This window comes from Phycodurus eques, chromosome 5, assembly GCF_024500275.1.
Source record: "Phycodurus eques isolate BA_2022a chromosome 5, UOR_Pequ_1.1, whole genome shotgun sequence".
Lineage (NCBI taxonomy): Eukaryota > Metazoa > Chordata > Actinopteri > Syngnathiformes > Syngnathidae > Phycodurus > Phycodurus eques.
In genome coordinates this window covers 26,046,363-26,063,334 of record NC_084529.1, presented here as the reverse complement: position 1 = coordinate 26,063,334, position 16,972 = coordinate 26,046,363, and the positions used below count along the sequence as shown (strand labels likewise).

The 16,972-nt window shown below is 41.6% G+C and overlaps 1 protein-coding gene across 1 annotated transcript in view; it reads left to right on the top strand.

Moving 5' to 3' along the window:
* The window catches only part of smc1b (structural maintenance of chromosomes 1B), a 28,108-nt gene extending 13,594 nt beyond the window's left edge, over window positions 1-14,514 (top strand). Inside the window, exons 17-25 of the mRNA XM_061676847.1 lie at window positions 2,898-3,043; window positions 3,150-3,303; window positions 6,124-6,222; window positions 6,331-6,484; window positions 7,102-7,256; window positions 7,323-7,474; window positions 8,108-8,177; window positions 13,248-13,358; window positions 14,287-14,514. Of these exons, the coding sequence (XP_061532831.1) occupies window positions 2,898-3,043; window positions 3,150-3,303; window positions 6,124-6,222; window positions 6,331-6,484; window positions 7,102-7,256; window positions 7,323-7,474; window positions 8,108-8,177; window positions 13,248-13,358; window positions 14,287-14,406 (1,161 nt within the window). The 3' untranslated portion in view covers window positions 14,407-14,514. The remainder of the gene's footprint in view (window positions 1-2,897; window positions 3,044-3,149; window positions 3,304-6,123; window positions 6,223-6,330; window positions 6,485-7,101; window positions 7,257-7,322; window positions 7,475-8,107; window positions 8,178-13,247; window positions 13,359-14,286) is intronic.
* Window positions 14,515-16,972: the final 2,458 nt, after the last annotated feature.

The window sequence follows — 16,972 nt, the reverse complement described above, 5'->3', positions numbered from 1 at the left end:
ACCATGGATATACTGTAATACAGCATAGATCATTTTACACTTGAGACTGTGTGAGTCCCAGGATCCACATGTCTGGAAACAATGAGCCTCTGCAATTTATTATCACAGAGTACAGATACAGTAATCCTCCGCTCTGTGATGGTTGTTGCTTTGTGGTCCCGCTATATTGCAGATTTTTATTTGCACAATATTTTTGTTTTATCCATTGCTCTTGCTCTCTTTTAATAGATAATGTTTCAGCCTGCCACAGTAGCGAATTTTGTATTTTCCGAAAAACTATCACGATTAACCATAGTATCGACGGGTTTTTTTTTTCTCCATACCACTGACATAATATTATAAATCATAATAAATCAAGTACACCATTTTTAAGAACAATTAACTTTCAATTGTAAAGAATATTGACATTGTAATGTAGAAAAATTCAAATCTCTTAGATAAATAAAAAATATTGAATAAATCAGACTCAGGCTCTGTCTGCAAAAATTGCACTTAAACAAATATATATTTCTTTGGTCCTGTTCACCGCTCTCTCAAGAATAGAATTTTTTTCTTTCAAACAATTCGGCAGCTCAAAGAATTACCCCCAAAATACATCCAATCATCATCAGCGACCATGAACCAATTTCTGTCTTTTTCTTTTTTTTTTTTTTTGTCCTGTTTGGCTGTTAGGTCAAGCAGAATGGAAGATCTGTATCCCTTTTATGCCGGAACAGTTTTATTGTCACAGTGGAGTTTTTAAGCTTCCGCTGTGGTTTCTTAGTATTATAATTGTTGTAATAGTTTGAGAATCAGAGTCGATCAAGTCGAACCTTAAACAAATAAACATTTGGCACATAGGTATAGAGTCATTAACCCGCTAAAGAGGCCCAAAAAATTAAAATGAATGAAGAAAAAAAAAAAAAAAACATGCATGTACTCAAAAGCATTTAGGCTTTGTCATTGTTTTTAAATCAGATGCCATACATTGTAATATAACTGTTATTTTAAGGCTTTAAACGATCAGAATTTTTGGGGCCGATCACTGAGTTAAAAAAAAACGATAAGATGAAGTAATGTGTCTATTTAGATTACTTGTTCATTTACTGTATATACTGTCTCTCTTCAAAGGTATTTTCTTGTCCAGGGATTCCCAACCAGTTGTAAAATTTTACTTAACTGCTCAAAAAATCATTTACACAAAATAATGTATCTTTGTTCCTCCATTTATGCCAGAACAAATAAATGGTCTTCTATTAGATGGCAGAACATCTAATAGAAGACCCATTATTGTCTCAAAAGATTTACATCTTTTGAGACAAAGATATTAAGGAAAAACAGTCACTGAGCAATAAAAAGGTTGGTAATAATGCCGGTACAATTATATATATTTTTTTTAACAATTGTGCAAAAAGATGCAGAGTTCTGTAGCAATGAGAGCAGTTTGAATGACTAATAGAGCAATAGTCCAGTACAATGACCATTGTGCAAAGGGTGCCGAGACTTCAAGAAATGTATGCAGTTTAAAGTGACTAGTAGTGCGATAATCTGGGACAATGTTGATTGTGCAAATACTACTCAGTCGATTGTGCAAATGGTGCAGATGCTACTCAGGCATATGAGTGGCCAGTATTGGTCAACAACAGATATGCAAATAGTGCAGCGTGGCGTGACTACTACAGTGAGTGCACGAGTAATGTATAATTGCCCCGACAGAAATGTGACAAACTTAAGACAAAAAAAATTGGCAGCATGTTGCAATGGAATTGTAAGTCAACCGTTTAAGAATTTAATGGCAAGAAGCTGTTGGAATGTCTGCTAGTTATCATTTGGATTGTTTAGTAGCGCCTACCTGAGGGAAGGAGCTGGTGACCAGGATGTGGAGGGTCCAAGAGGATTTTTGCATGCTCTTCTCTTAGTTCTGGCAGCATGCAAGTCCTCAAGGGTGGGTAGGGGGGTACCGACAATCTTTCCAGCAGTATTGATTGTCCGTTCCAGTCGGAGTTTGTCCTTTTTTGTAGCAGCACCAAACCAGACTGTGATGGAAGAACACAGGACGGATTCAATGACCACTGCGTTAGAACTGATACCAGATAAAAAGATACCGGATAGAACTGATACCGGATAAAAAAATCCAAACAGAAAGTGGTGGACAGAGCTTGGGGATAATTGTGTTGAATGCAGACCTGAAGTCCACGAACAGGATCCTCGCGTAGGTCCCGCGCCGTCGAGGTGTTCTAGGATGAAGTGCAGGCCCATGTTGACTGCATCATCCGCGGACCTGTTTGCTCGGTAGGCAAACTGCAGGTGGTCCAGCAGGTGACCTGTGACGCTCCTGAGGTGGTCCAGCACGAGGCGTTCAAAGGACGTCATGACCACGGATGTCAAGGAGACAGGCCTGTAGTCATTCAGAGCAGAGATTGCAGGTTTCTTTGGGACTGGGATGATGGTGGAGCATTTGAAACAGGATGGTACTTCGTACAGTTGCAGCGATCTATTGAAGATCTGTGTGAAGACTGGAGCGAGCTGCTCCGCGCAGACTTTGAGGCAGGATGGGGACACAAGGTCTGGGCCTGCCGCTTTGTTAATCTTTTGTTGTTTGAAGATGTGTCTCACATCCTGTTTGTGGAAGATCAATGCAGAAGTCAGAGGTGTGATTGTGGTTGGTGGTGCGGCTGTGGGGTGTGAAAGTGTCCTTTTCAAATCTGCAGTAAAAGGTGTTCAAGTCGTCGGCTAGTCTACTATTTTTCTTGGGTGGGGGGAATCGTCGTTTGTAATTGGTTAGCGATTGTAATGCATCCCAGACTGATTTAGAGTCATCAGCGCTAAACTGATACCGATCAGATCGGTGTAAATGTGTTTATTTTTGTGTCGTCTTTGGTGTTGTTTTCAGCTTCATAAACAGTCTCACCTTTCAGGAGGAGGAGAAGCTGCTGATGGCCGTTGAAAAAAAGGACAACAAACTGCAGGAGATGAAGCACCAGCTACTGGCAAAGAAAAGGCAGGTAGCATCTGCCAAAAGTGAGCTGGATGAGAAAATCCTGCGCCTCCAAGAGATTAACAGGTAAGACACACGCTGATGAACGAATGCCAACACTGCTGCTCCTGTTCTGATTTATTAAGTGCAGTGTGTGTGAAATCTCACAGGAAGAAATTTGCTTTTCCCTCAGAGACTTGGTAAAACTTCAGCGAGAGATAATGCATGCCGAGAGCATCTTGGAGCAGAAACGTTTAACCCGACACAACTTGCTACTGGCCTGCAAGATAGAGGGCCTACCAATCATTTTGCTCTCAGGTGACCTGAATGAAATCAGCCAAGTGGAGGTAAAAAGACATCGAAACGTTTGCATTAATAAGATACAATGTCAGTGTCAACAGCGTCTCTTTCTAATCCCGGACAAGTACTAAACACACAGATCCCATATTATGTGTGTTTCCACACGGACAGACGTGTTTACATTGTGTGTGTGAATAGGTGTTCATATTGTGTGTACGTGTGAATGGACAGACAGGTGTTTATATTGCATGTGTATGTGAATAATTTGATAGATTTTTACAATATTTGTGAATGGCATTTACATAATAGGAATGGACAGACGTGAACAATATGTGTAAATCAGAATCAGAATCAGAATCATCTTTATTTGCCAAGTATGTCCAAAACACACAAGGAATTTGTCTCCGGTAGTTGGAGCCGCTCTAGTACAACAAACAGTCAATTTACAGAACACTTTGGGGACATAAAGACATTGACAAAAAACAATTGTGCAAAAAGATGCAGAGTCCTCTAGCACTTAGAGCAGTTCGAACGACTAATATTGCAATAGTCCGGTGCAATGACCATTGTGCAAAGGGCGCTGAGACTTCAAGGAGTGTATGCGGTTTAAAGTGACAAGTAGTGCGATCATCTGGGACAATGTCGGTTGTGCAAATGTTACAGATACTCCTCAATCAGTGTGCAAATGGAGCAGATGCTACTCTGGCATGAGTGGCCAGTATATGCAAATAGTGCAGCATGGCGAGACAACTACAGTGAGTGCACAAGTAATAAATAATTGGCCCCGCAGAAATGTGACAACGAACTCAAGTCAAAAAATTGCCAGCTTGTTGTAATGGAATTATAGGTTAGGTGTTCAAGAAGTTGATCGCAAGAGGGAAGAAGCTGTTGGAATGTCTGTTGGAATACCGGTTTGTATTATGTGTGTATGTGAATAAACTGATAAATTTTTTACATTATATGTGAATAGACGGACACGCAGATGTTAAGAATATACGTGTATATGTATGGTAGAAATGTATGTTATGTGCATGAATAGACAGTGGTACTGTATGTCAACATTATGTGTGAATGGATATATTGTCCTGATGTCAACTATACATGTGCATGTGAATGGACTGACATTTATATTATGCGTGTGCAAATGGACAGAAGTATGCTAACATTATGGGCTTTATTTTTATGACTGGCGTAAATCCGGCCAATCAAAGCGGCTCCTCTCATTTTCTTTAAATGCGGTGCACTCACAGTCTTCCATGGAGACATCTCTGTGCGGAAAAGGATGATGCGTTCCGCAGCGATCTTTGCATTGTCAATGCTCTTGGCGGGTGTGGCAGCAGACAATGTGAGCGGGTTCTCTGGAGTGGCCTTAGGCCAGTGAAGGGACCGCTGCACAGACGAAGTTTGAAACAGTTTGCACAGGTTTTATTCAACCACTTAACAGGAGAGACAAAACAACAACAACAAACTGTCATCTCGGAAAAACTTGTTCTAAAATATATAACCAAAACTGCACCCAATTGCAGGAGTTATCCAATGTAAAATGGAAAACAACAAAGGCAAAACTGACAAGGCAAAACTACAGAATCCAAGAATAACAAAAAAAATTCCAAACAGAAAGTGGTGGACAGAACCCCAGCTGAAGGAAGGTACCAAAAAACAGAAAAACAAAAATCTATCAGGACAAAAACGCCAAACTCAAAAGCACTGAAGCACTTAAAACCAAAACCAGTTTAAGTACTTCTGGAACCCCGCATATTCTTTACAAAACAGGAACACAAAATCACAGTAGTACTTATCCAAACCTCCAGTACCACTGTAAACACCAAGACTAGACACAACAGGAACAACGCCATGATACTCGAGTATGGTAGATAAACAAAACGACAGCAAAAGTAATACTCCGGCATCTTCCTCCAGCATGAACCACCCTTAAATACACCCAAGAGGAAATTGCCAACAGGTGCTAGTCGGTGACTCAGCCCACATCTCCTCGCCATGGCGAATTGAACATGTCCGCTTGTTGGTCAGTGAGATGATTTAAAAAATATAATAATGATGATAATAATAATAATAGGCGGCACGGTGGACGACTGGTTAGAGCGTCAGCCTCACAGTTCTGAGGACCAGGGTTCAATCCCCGGCCCTGCCTCTGTAGAGTTTGCATGTTCTCCCCGTGCCTGCGTGGGTTTTCTCCGGGCACTCCGGTTTCCTCCCACATCCCAAAAACATGCATCAATTGGAGACTCTAAATTGCCCGTAGGGCAATTGTTTGTTTGTATGTGCCCTGCGATTGGCTGGCAACCAGTTCAGAGTGTACCCCGCCTCCTGCTCGATGATAGCTGGGATAGGCTCCAACACGCCCGCGACCCTAGTGAGGAGAAGCGGCTCAGAAAATGGATGGATGGATGGATAATAATAATATTGCCTTCAATGAATTGATTTGTACAATTATTCAGAGGGTTTGATGCCTCCTGTTCACATATTTATTAATGGAATACGTCTGACATGCACCACACATGTCCACGGACCTCAGAGTCTCTCTGCCTGTGCCCTGATCAAATTCCTCAAAATTCACTTAGACAAGCTCCACCAAAGTTTTGACATGGTATCAGGAGGTGTTTAGACCGACTTTCTGCCACCAAAATCTCACGCCGTTGGGCGCATCTCAGGGGACATACCCTTGCTCTGCCGGAATGCCCAGCTTGTGGGCTGGTTTGCCAAATTGGCTAACATGCCAGCGAGCCTTGGGCTAGCACGTAAATCAGAATACCACAGCTCTGCCACAGATGCGCGGTCAATGACAATAGAGCCCATTGTGTTCATGTAATTGTACAGAAGTGTAAATTGCATTTGGGTCTCACCAGCTGGACGAAGGGTCTGAAAGTACTTCAACCACAATGCACATTTTTGAGAGGGAGGCCCAGCTCGTTATTGACTACTCTTGCCTGGAAGCTGAGAACAGGGTGACACATCAGGCTTACTCTTTCAACAGTGACATTTAGCAATGAGACCAACATGCTGTGTTAACATTTTCCGTTTGTGTACGTGCGTGTGCATGCTCGTTTTTGCAGAATCTGCCTGCAGAGGAGGTGGACAACTATCTGGAGAGGCTGAAGGAGTCCCTTCATGCTGTAGAGGAACAGCTGAAACACACAGCCACGCCCAACTTAAAAGCTCTGGAAAAGCTCAGGGAGGTGAAGGACAAACTACAAGACGTGACAGACGGTACTTTTTGGATTATTAAAATACAGTCAACCCCGTTCATTGTGGGGAATATGTTCCATACCCACCTGCAATAGATGAAAATCCATGATGTAAAGATGAGCTCATTTTATAAGTTCTAGCCCTCCCATTTGCTTTAAACATCCATCTATTTTCTATACCGCTTATCCTCATATGGGTCGCGGGTGAGCTATAGTCTATCCCAGTTGACTCCCTGAACTGGTCGCCAGCCAATTGTAAGGCACATATATCCATCAATCCATCCAGACTTCCCTCTCCCTGGCCACTTTTTCCAGCTCTTCCGGGGTGATCCCGAGGCATTCTCAGGCCAGCCGGGAGACATAGTCTCTCCAGCGTGTCCTGGGTCGTCTTCGGGGCCTCCTCCCGGTGGGACGTGCCCGGTATTCAATAAATGACTGAAAAGTGCATTGGCAACTGTGGCTCTACTTTGCCACATGCGAGGGCATGACAAATTTCCGTGATATAGTAGGGATTTCCACGACAGATGTCTAAAAAGCTTCCACAAGAAAAACTGCGATTGTAGAAGGGTCACAGTATACTGTATTTAAACAACAGTGAGTACCGTTATCACTAAAGCAGAATTTCTGTCTCCGAATCAGCCTTCAAAGCCTGCGCCATCGCCACCAGAAAATGCGAACAAGAGTTTGAAGAAGTTCAAACTAAGCGCTTCCAACTCTTTAGCCAGTGCTTCAATCATGTGTCTGGTGTCATTGACAGCATATACAAGAGAATATGCCGGGACAACAGCGCCCAGGTGAAAAGACCGCTTCGTATCCCCGCTGTCAAATGATGACATCATAAGATATGAACTGTGCTTCAGGCCATTCTGTCTGCTGACAATCCGGAGGAGCCATATCTAGGTGGCATCAACTACAGCTGTGTGGCTCCTGGGAAGCGCTATATGTCCATGGAAAATCTGTCAGGCGGGGAGAAGGCCATTGCCTCCCTGGCTTTGGTGTTTGCCATCTACAGGTAGCATCAATGACAAAGATTGAAATGTGCAGTCAAAGCGAGATGTAGGCCTTATGAGGTTATAAAAACAGGGGTGTGCAAAGTGCCACATACAGCCCACTTCTTTTTTTTAATCTGCCGCATTGAGCATTTACATTATCAAATTGTTGCATTCATATAGCATTTTTATACCTAAAATGTGTCAATTGAAATTTATTCATTCAATTGTTTTTTTTTTAAAGTGGCACTAAACAGGCCCAGAAAATGGACCCCTGAGCTCATATTTAATGTATTTAGAAACAAAACAGGACTTTCTGCTTAGTGCCACTTTAAATTAATTTATATGATAAGAAAATGCTTTATTAATTCATTGAAAATAGAATACCAAATTGTATTAGTAAAATAAACTATTTGACATTTTCTTTAGATTAGCTGATTAATTAAAAAATATACAATTTTAAAATGAGAATGACTTATGATTTTAGACTTCGATTTTGTTTTTTTTACATACACGTTTTTTTATTCTATTCAATTTATGAATGACCTAGCCCATCTGTCTTTTTCAAAATCAAATGGACCCCTGAGCTCAACAAATTTGCCCAACCCTGTTCTAATATAACGCTTCAGGCACAAAAAAATCTCCACTCTCCTCAGTTTCCGTCCTGCTCCATTTTTGATTTTGGACGAGGTGGATGCCGCCCTGGACAACACCAACATTGGGAAGGTAAGATTTCCTGACAGTAAGAGGGAAGGTGTTTGGAAGGTGGCATCATTGTACTGAACATCAGTTGTGTTGGTACTTGCCCACACATTGGATGCTTGTCCCAGCTGATTTTATGCAGGGGGGGGGGGGGGGGGGGGGTTACTTGCTGGACTGGTCAAGAGCCAGTTGCAAAGCACATACAGCAGCTGAAATAAGTATTTAACACGTCACCATTTTTCTCACTAAATTTACTTCCAAAGGCGCTATTGACCTGAGAATTTCACCAGATGTTGGGAACAACCCAAGTAATCCATACATACAAAGAAAGTAGAACAAATAAGATCAGAAATTAAGTTGTGTGTAAAAATGTGAAATGACACAGGGAAAAAGTATTGAGCCATGAGGCAAGCGAGTCGGCTGGGAGTGGAAATGGAACTGCTGAACCATTCTGTCACTCACTTCCGAATCTTTGGCAAATGACCAATGAGCAGCCAGCGTGCAGGCGGGGGCGGGACTTCATTAAACATACAACAAGCCATGTGCTTTGCGATTTGCCAGCCTTGCCACTCGCTTCGGCAAATGAGCAATGAGCAGCCAGCGTCAGGCAGCACCATGCAAAGGGGGGGGGGGACTTGCTTGTACTGATGTACTAAAGAACTGAAGAATGATTCGTTCGGGTGAGGGACTTAAGTGAGCTGAATGTACTGAAGAACTGAAGAGTGATTAGTTCGTTGATCTTCGTTCGCAATCCGTGAGACACGAGTGATTCGTTTGTTGAACTTCTTCGTTTGTGATACGCTAAGGAGGAATGTACTAGTATGATGAGTGATTTGTTTGCGCAAGGAACAATGTACTACGCAATGAAGGTACTCATGAGTGATTTTAACCTCAAGTCCTGATGTCCTCGTGGGGATAGCCTTCGCTAGCAGCCGTTTCTCCAAGCTAACATCTAATGTTGAGTCAGTCAAGCACATGAAAACAAGCCCACATATTTAAAATACATGTAAATTAATAATAAACGCACATACTCTGTCTCTAATGTGATAATTAAAGCTTTTTATTTCATAATTATAATAATACATCAAACGTATATAGTGCTTCTTAAGACACTAAAAGATGCTTTACACTAATCAGATGACAATAACAGTAAGGTGAGTCAGCAGGAAGCCCGCGTGGCGGGTGCTGGTGTCCACCGCAGTGGAATGCAGAAAGGTTACGGCGGCCGGTGAGAGCCTAGCTGGACACAGAAGGATGTTGGGTAGCTGAGCTCACTGCACGCATGTTCACGAGTCACAACTGAAGCCGGGTGTTCGAGAGCTTTCTGAGAGAGATAGGTACCGTAAGTGATCATTTAGCTTAAGTTTTTTTTTTTTTTTTTTTTTTAGTCTCCCCCCGCCTTTCCTAGTTTACAACACGTGACAACTAGACTTTACACCGACCTGATCGGTTTCATCGGTATCGGCCGATAATTAGCACTTTATGCTGATCGGCCAATCGGCTTTCATGTCATCTGATCCGATCAATGACATCATCGATCGGCTCCGCAAAATACATTTACTCTGCATCGCCGTCGCATAAGAATCCAAAAGCTAGTTTATTTGTAGCCTTGTCACGTGTCTTGTGACATCGTACTGTAACTATCTGACGGCCAATAAAGTGTTTTTCAATCTTGACAGTGAAAAGACGCGTCATCAGTGTGGGACTATTTTGCGGTGTAACAACACGTAAGTTATTTGCAGTCTGTGCACAACTGAAGTATGTCGTGGGGAACGTCATCTAAATGCTTCAACACAACAAATTTGATCGGGAACCTGAAGAATGTACACAAGGACGAGCATGCTGCGTTCAAGCAACGCACCGTGGGGGAAAAAAAAGGAAAAGCCAAACAGACACAAACTCTGGACAACACCCGTCCATATAGCCGGGACAGTGAGAAAGTTAGAGTAAGCATGTCATTAAGAGTATTTCTTAAACTAATTTAATGGCAATAAAGTAATTTAATTGCAGTCAGTTAGCACCCATCATTTCTGTCATGTTGTGATGTTGATTTGACCAAAACTTATGTCAGTGGCCAATCCTTGAATGCCCCCTAGAGGTCATTGATGTTTTAACTTTTGTCTAAAATGCTGGAGAATGATTTTGAAGATACTTAGTATACAGTAGACAAGTATATACAATAAATGAACAAGTCATGTAAATAGACACATTTCTCCATCATGTGATCGGATCGGTGATCAGTTATCGTTTTTTTAAACTGGCTGATCGGTGATCGGCCCCAAAAATCCTGATTGCGTAAAGCCTAGTGACAACAACAACGCATAGTCCGTCAGTTAACGTGTTGAGTGAACGTGAACCTCAGGGATGGAACATTAAGTGAATGAGGAAGCACTTGAATGATTTTGTGAAAAAGAACTGAATGATTCAGTGAATGTATCTTTTGAACAAATCCTTTTAAAGGACTGATTCTAATGCAGTGTTTTCCAACCTTTATTGAGCCAAGGCACATATTTTACAATTGAAAACTCTCACGGCACACCAACAACCAAAAATTTCACAAAAGGTGGATACATTCATTACTGTATGTATTTATTTATGTATCATCTAATAGAAGATCATTTATTTGTTCTGTCTGTCACTATGCCTCACTGGCATAAATAGATGAACAAAGATACATTATTGCTTGTAAATAAATATTTTTTTTTAACAATTACGTAAAATTTTATAATTTCCCACGGCAAATCTCAAGAGCGCTCACGACACACTAATGATTCATCCATCCATTGTCTGTACCGCTTTATCCTCACAAGGGTCGCGGGTGTGCACTCAAAAGAACTGCCGTGCCCATAACTAGAAGAGTTGTCCAAGAACCAAGGACCACCTGTGGAGAGCTTCAAAAAGACCTGGAATTAGCAGGTACTGTTGTCACAAGGGCGGCACGGTGACCGACTGGTTAGAGCGTCAACCTCGCAGTTCTGAGGACCGGGGTTCAATGGAGTTTGCATGTTCTCCCCGTGCCTTTGTGGGTTTTCTCCGGGCACTCCGGTTTCCTCTCACATCCCAAAAACGTGCATGAATTGGAGACTCTAAATTGCCCGTAGGTGTGAATGTGAGTGCGAATGGTTGTTTGTTTGTATGTGCCCTGTGATTGGCTGGCAACCAGTTGAGGGTGTACCCCGCCTCCTGCCCGATGATAGCTGGGATAGGCTCCAAGCACGCCCGCGACCCTACTGAGGAGAAGCGGCTCAGAAAATGGATGGATGGATGTTGTCACAAGGAAAACAGTGAGTAATGCACTCCGCTGCCATGGCCTGTATGCACGCTCACCACGCAAGACCCCATTGTTGAGAAGAAGAAAAAAAAAAAAAAGTGTGTCAAAGCTCGTTTAAAGTTTGAACAGAAGAACAACATTTGGACAAGCCAGTTAAATACTGGGAGTACATAGTCTGGTCGGATGAGAGAAAAATTGAACTGTTTGGATTCCGTCATGGATACCACGTTTGGAGGAGAAATGGCACTGCACATCACCCTAAAAACACCATACCAACAGTGAAGTTCGGAGGTGGGAACATGATGGTGTGGGGCTGCTTGTCAGCAAATGGTACTTCACATTATTGAAGGAAGGATGAATGGGCAAATGTACCAATTCATTCTTGATAAAAATCTGCTGCCATTTATGCGGATGATGAAAATGAAATGAAGATGGACATTTCAGCAGAATAATGATCCAAAACATGCAAAGACACTCATTTGGTTTCAAGGGGAAAAAAATAAAGCTGCTAGAATGGCCCAGCTAATTACCTGACTTGAATCCAATCGAAAATCTATGGAAAGAACTGAAACTCAAGGTCCCAAAAAGGAAGCCCACGGAAGGTTCAAGATTTGAAGACTGCTTGTGTGGAGGAATGGGCCAAAATCACACCAGAGGGATGCAAGCGACTAGTTTCTCCATACAGGTGTCTTGAAGCTGTCGTTACAAACAAAGGCTTTTGTACAAAGTGTTACATAAATACCAGTTGGCGTGTTCAATACTTTTTCCCTGTGTCATTTCACATTATTACACAAAACTTAACTTCTGATCTTATTTGTTCTACTTTCTTCGTATGTAGGGATACTTGGGTTGTTCCCAACATCTGGTGAAATTTTCCTGTCAATAGCACCCTTGGAAATATATTTAATGAGACAAATAGTGGCGTGTTACATACTTATTTCAGCTGCTGTTTAGATAAGTTGCAATACACACTCACACACCTACATTATAGGCAATTTAAGTCCTCAATAAAGATAACATGCATGTTTTTGGAATGTGGGAGGAGGCCGGAGTGCAGTGGTACCTCAATTTACGAGTGTCCTGAGTTTTTGGAGATATGAGACCTTGCTCGGATGATTTTTTTGCCACTCTCCAAAGCTCCAGTGAAGTGAAAGCAAATGGAGTATTTAAATGGAACCTCAGTTCACTGACAAATATAGGTATTTTCAGGTTGTTTTTTAGTCGTCTGTATAGCTCCCAAGAAAGTGAAACATGATAGTCATTGTGCTATTCCAAAACCCTGGAAAGTGTGTGCAGTGTCCGTTGAGCTCTCGCTGGTTCGTAAACTCTCCTCAGTCCCAACTGCTGGAGCTGCTGTGTGGGGAGAGCGAAAGAGAGAGTTCGAGGAGCGCTACAAGGCACTCTGTAGGCCACGCCATTTAAAGGCACAGCATATGAATGTACTTCGGTGTGTGTGGGTGTGGGTGTGTGACTTTCGGTTTATTTACCTGTCATAAAAAAGCTTATTTGTTGAAAAAGGTTTATTTGCTGACAATCACTTTTATTATGTTTTTGTATTTATTTTACAATACAGTACTATTTTTCGTCATTAAAAGCGTAGCAAAAATACAGGTACAGTGTGTGGGGTTGTGGGGTGGCTGGAATGGATTAATGGCATTTCTATTAATTTAAATGAAGAAAGTAAATTTGAGATACGAGTGATATTTTTGTTATACGGCCATGGTCAAGGAACGAATTAAACTCATGTTATAGCAGCCTAAAAGCTGTCTAGCTTGCATCCAATAACCAATCATGAACTTGTGGCATCCATTTTGTGGTTCCAGGTGACCAATTTCATCAGGGAGGAATCTAGAAAGAAAATGCAGGTGATCGCCATCTCCCTGAAGGAAGAATTTTTCTCCAAGGCCGATGCCCTGTTGGGAGTTTACCCAGACGTAAGAATATGAAAAACATAAATTTATTAACTTAACTGATTTTTAACATGGACAGGTGGGCCTGGTTATACGCAGGTGAGATTTTTATTAAAAATAAGTTGTGGATGTAAAATATATGAAGCAATTTATTTTATTAATAAGCAAAGCAATGTCCTTTACATGATTGAAAACATTTAAAAACAAAGAAAGAAAATACAAATAAAATAGCGTACAGTGTAAGAAATATCATTTATAAGTGGAAATGCTCTAAAAAGCATGGGGAAAAAGAAGAGTTTTTAACCTGGACTTAAAAACATGCACACTTGGGGCTGACATCACTTCTGTTGGCAACTTATTCCATTTGTGTCCAGCCTAACAGCTAAATGCTGCTTCACCATGTTTGCTTTGGACTCTGTGCTCTTTGCACCACTGTTTGATCGGAGTCTGTCAATCTCAGAGCCCTACTGGGTTTATATCTATTAGCATTTCATTCATGTATTCAGGACCTAAACCGTTTAGTGATATATAGACCAGTAGCAGAACTTTAAAATCTATTCTAAAGCTGACTGGAAGCCAGTGTAAAGACTTTAGAATTGGAGTAATATGCTCCGACCTCTCTTGTCTGGTCAGAACCCGAGCTGCAGCTGTTTAATACTCTTTTTAGGGAGTTCAGACACTGAACCCTAAATTGCCTTGAGGTCGGCATTGTCAATGAGAAACTGTTCTCAATTGCCTTATCTGGTTAAACAAAGAAAAAATAATATAAAAATTAATGCAATAACTATTACAGGACAAATGTAAATGCAAATGCTTGATGGGCTGGATTACAGAACAGAGCATACTGAAGGCCTATATGGCCCATGGGCCATATTTTGCCCATCCCTGGGTTAACCAGTGGACTCGTTTAGGACCATGCACTCATTGCGATGTCGTGTGCTTTTTTCCACAGTTTGATGTCTGTATGTTCAGTCGCATGCTGACATTGGACCTGCGTCCCTTTCCTGACCCGGAGGACAACAGTGGAACACCTGCGAGGGACAGGGCCAGAGAGGACAACATGCAAAAGTAGCTCTGGATCACTTGCATTGGCTTCATTGTTGTAGTGGTCTTTTTCATTTAAAAAAATATATTATAATAATAATCTCAATTGTATTTCCTAGCCAGTTTTGAGTTTAAATGTACCTGTATTAGAAGCCTTTGAGGGAGTGTTTTTTTTTTTTAATACTCCAAAATTGCTGTTTCTCTACTATGAGATGTGTATTAGTGTGTTCCAAGCTTCTATGTGTTTTAATGGCATTAGGCTACTTGAGCTATTGGCGCGCATTCATTCAATCGCCTGTTTCCATTGGGTGTGTTTTGGCTTCAATTGGCCTAACGGGCGTAAGTGGCCTATTCATCTGGTTGACCACGCAAAGAGAAAAAGGTCCCAAATGTTTGTAACGTTGTGCAGTTTGCACCTAGTGATTATTATTAGGTTGTAGTTCTTGTACAGCCAATAAAGGATTCGTTCAACCTGGTATTTTTTTTTTTTAAATCAAGTTTATTTGTATAGCCCTAAATCACAAAAGAGTCTAAGAGAGCTTCACAGGCCCACAGTTGGCAATGATTGACGAGATCCCCTAATCTAAACACCCCACTTGGGGGTAAAAAGCAGCCCCACACCATCATGTTCCCACCTCTGAATTTCACTGTTGTTATGGTGTCTCGGTAAAAAGAAACCTTGAGAAGGGACCACGAAAGGGGGAATCCTTTAAATGTGTGTGCGTGTGTGTGTATATATATATATATATACATATATACATTTTCTGAGCCCTATTCTCCTTACTAGGGTCGCAGGCGTGTTGGAGCCTATCCCAGCTGTCATCGGGCAGGAGGCGGGGTACACCCTGAACTGGTTGCCAGCCCATTGCAGGGCACATACAAACAAACAACCATGCGCACTCACATTCACACCTACGGGCAATTTAGAGTCTCCAATTAATGCATGTTTTTTTGGGGGGATGTGGGAGGAAACCGGAGTGCCCGGAGAAAACCCACACAGGCACGGGGAGAACATGCAAACTCCACACAGGCGGGGCCAGGGATTGAACCCGTGTCCTCAGAACTGTGAGGCTGACGCTCTAACCAGTCGGCCACCGTGCCGCCATATATATACATATATATATATATATACATATATATATATATATATACATATATATATATATATATATATATATATATATATATATACATATGTATATACATATATATACACACACACGATCAAGGTATATATATATATATATATATATACACACACACACACACACACACATATTTATCATCAGCCATTATCTATCCACTGCAGGATGAAGACCTCTTCTTCACGGTTCCAACAATTACGACATTTTGCAATTTGTTGCCAGTGTATTCCGGTGTGTTTAATGATTTAATCTATCCATCTACTTTTTGGTCTTCGTCGTGGTCGCTTTGTGTCCAGTGGTATCCAATTGATAGTTTCTGTGGTCCACCTTTTGTCAGCTCTTCGTGCAACGTGGCCAGTCCATTTCCATTTAAGGCTTTTTATTTTTTTAATGACGTCGCTAACTCGCATCTTCTGTCTTATCCAGCAGCATATTTTCTTGTGCGAATGCTTATTTTTCAACATTTGGCATTCCATGTTCCTTTGGGTTACACGTCGTCTTTGTATAACTTTGGCATTCGTAGTCCAAATGTCACTACCGTAAGTGAGGACTGTTAAAATGCACTGATCGAAAACTTTTCTTTTCAAGCAAATGGGAAGGTTGTTCTTGAATATAACACTAAGCCTTCCATAAGCCTGTCAGGCAAGGTTTATGTGGCGTTCAACTTGGCGGGGTACACCCTGAACTGGTTGCCAGCCAATCGCAGGGCACATACAACAAACAACCATTCGCACTCACAGTCACCATTTGCTGAAAAGAAGCTCCACACAATCATGTTCTCACCTCCGAACGTCACTGTTGGTATGGTGTTTTTAGGGTGATGTGCAGAGCCATTTTTCCTCCAAATGAGGTGTGCATTACGGCATCCAAACAGTTCAATTTTTCTCTCATCTGACCAGACTAAATTCTCCCAATATTTAACTGTCTTATTCAAATGTTGTTCCGCTAACTTTAAACAAGTTTGGACATGTTTTTTTTCTTTCAATAATGCGGTCTTGCGTGGTGAGCGTGCATTCAGGCCATGGCGGTGGAGTGCATTACTCACTGTTTTCCTTGTGACAACAGTACCTGCTAATTCCAGGTCTTTTTGAAGCTCTCCACAAGTGGTCCTTGGCTCTTGGACAACTCTTCTGATTATTCTTTGCACTCCTCTGTCACAAATCTTAGTGCATCTTAGTGCAATCTGAGTGCATTACTCACTGTTTTCCTTGTGACAACAGTACCTGCTAATTCCAGGTCTTTTTGAAGCTCTCCACAAGTGGTCCTTGGCTCTTGGACAACTCTTCTGATTATTCTTTGCACTCCTCTGTCACAAATCTTAGTGCATCTTAGTGCAATCTGAGTGCATTACTCACTGTTTTCCTTGTGACAACAGTACCTGCTAATTCCAGGTCTTTTTGAAGCTCTCCACAAGTGGTCCTTGGCTCTTGGACAACTCTTCTGATTATT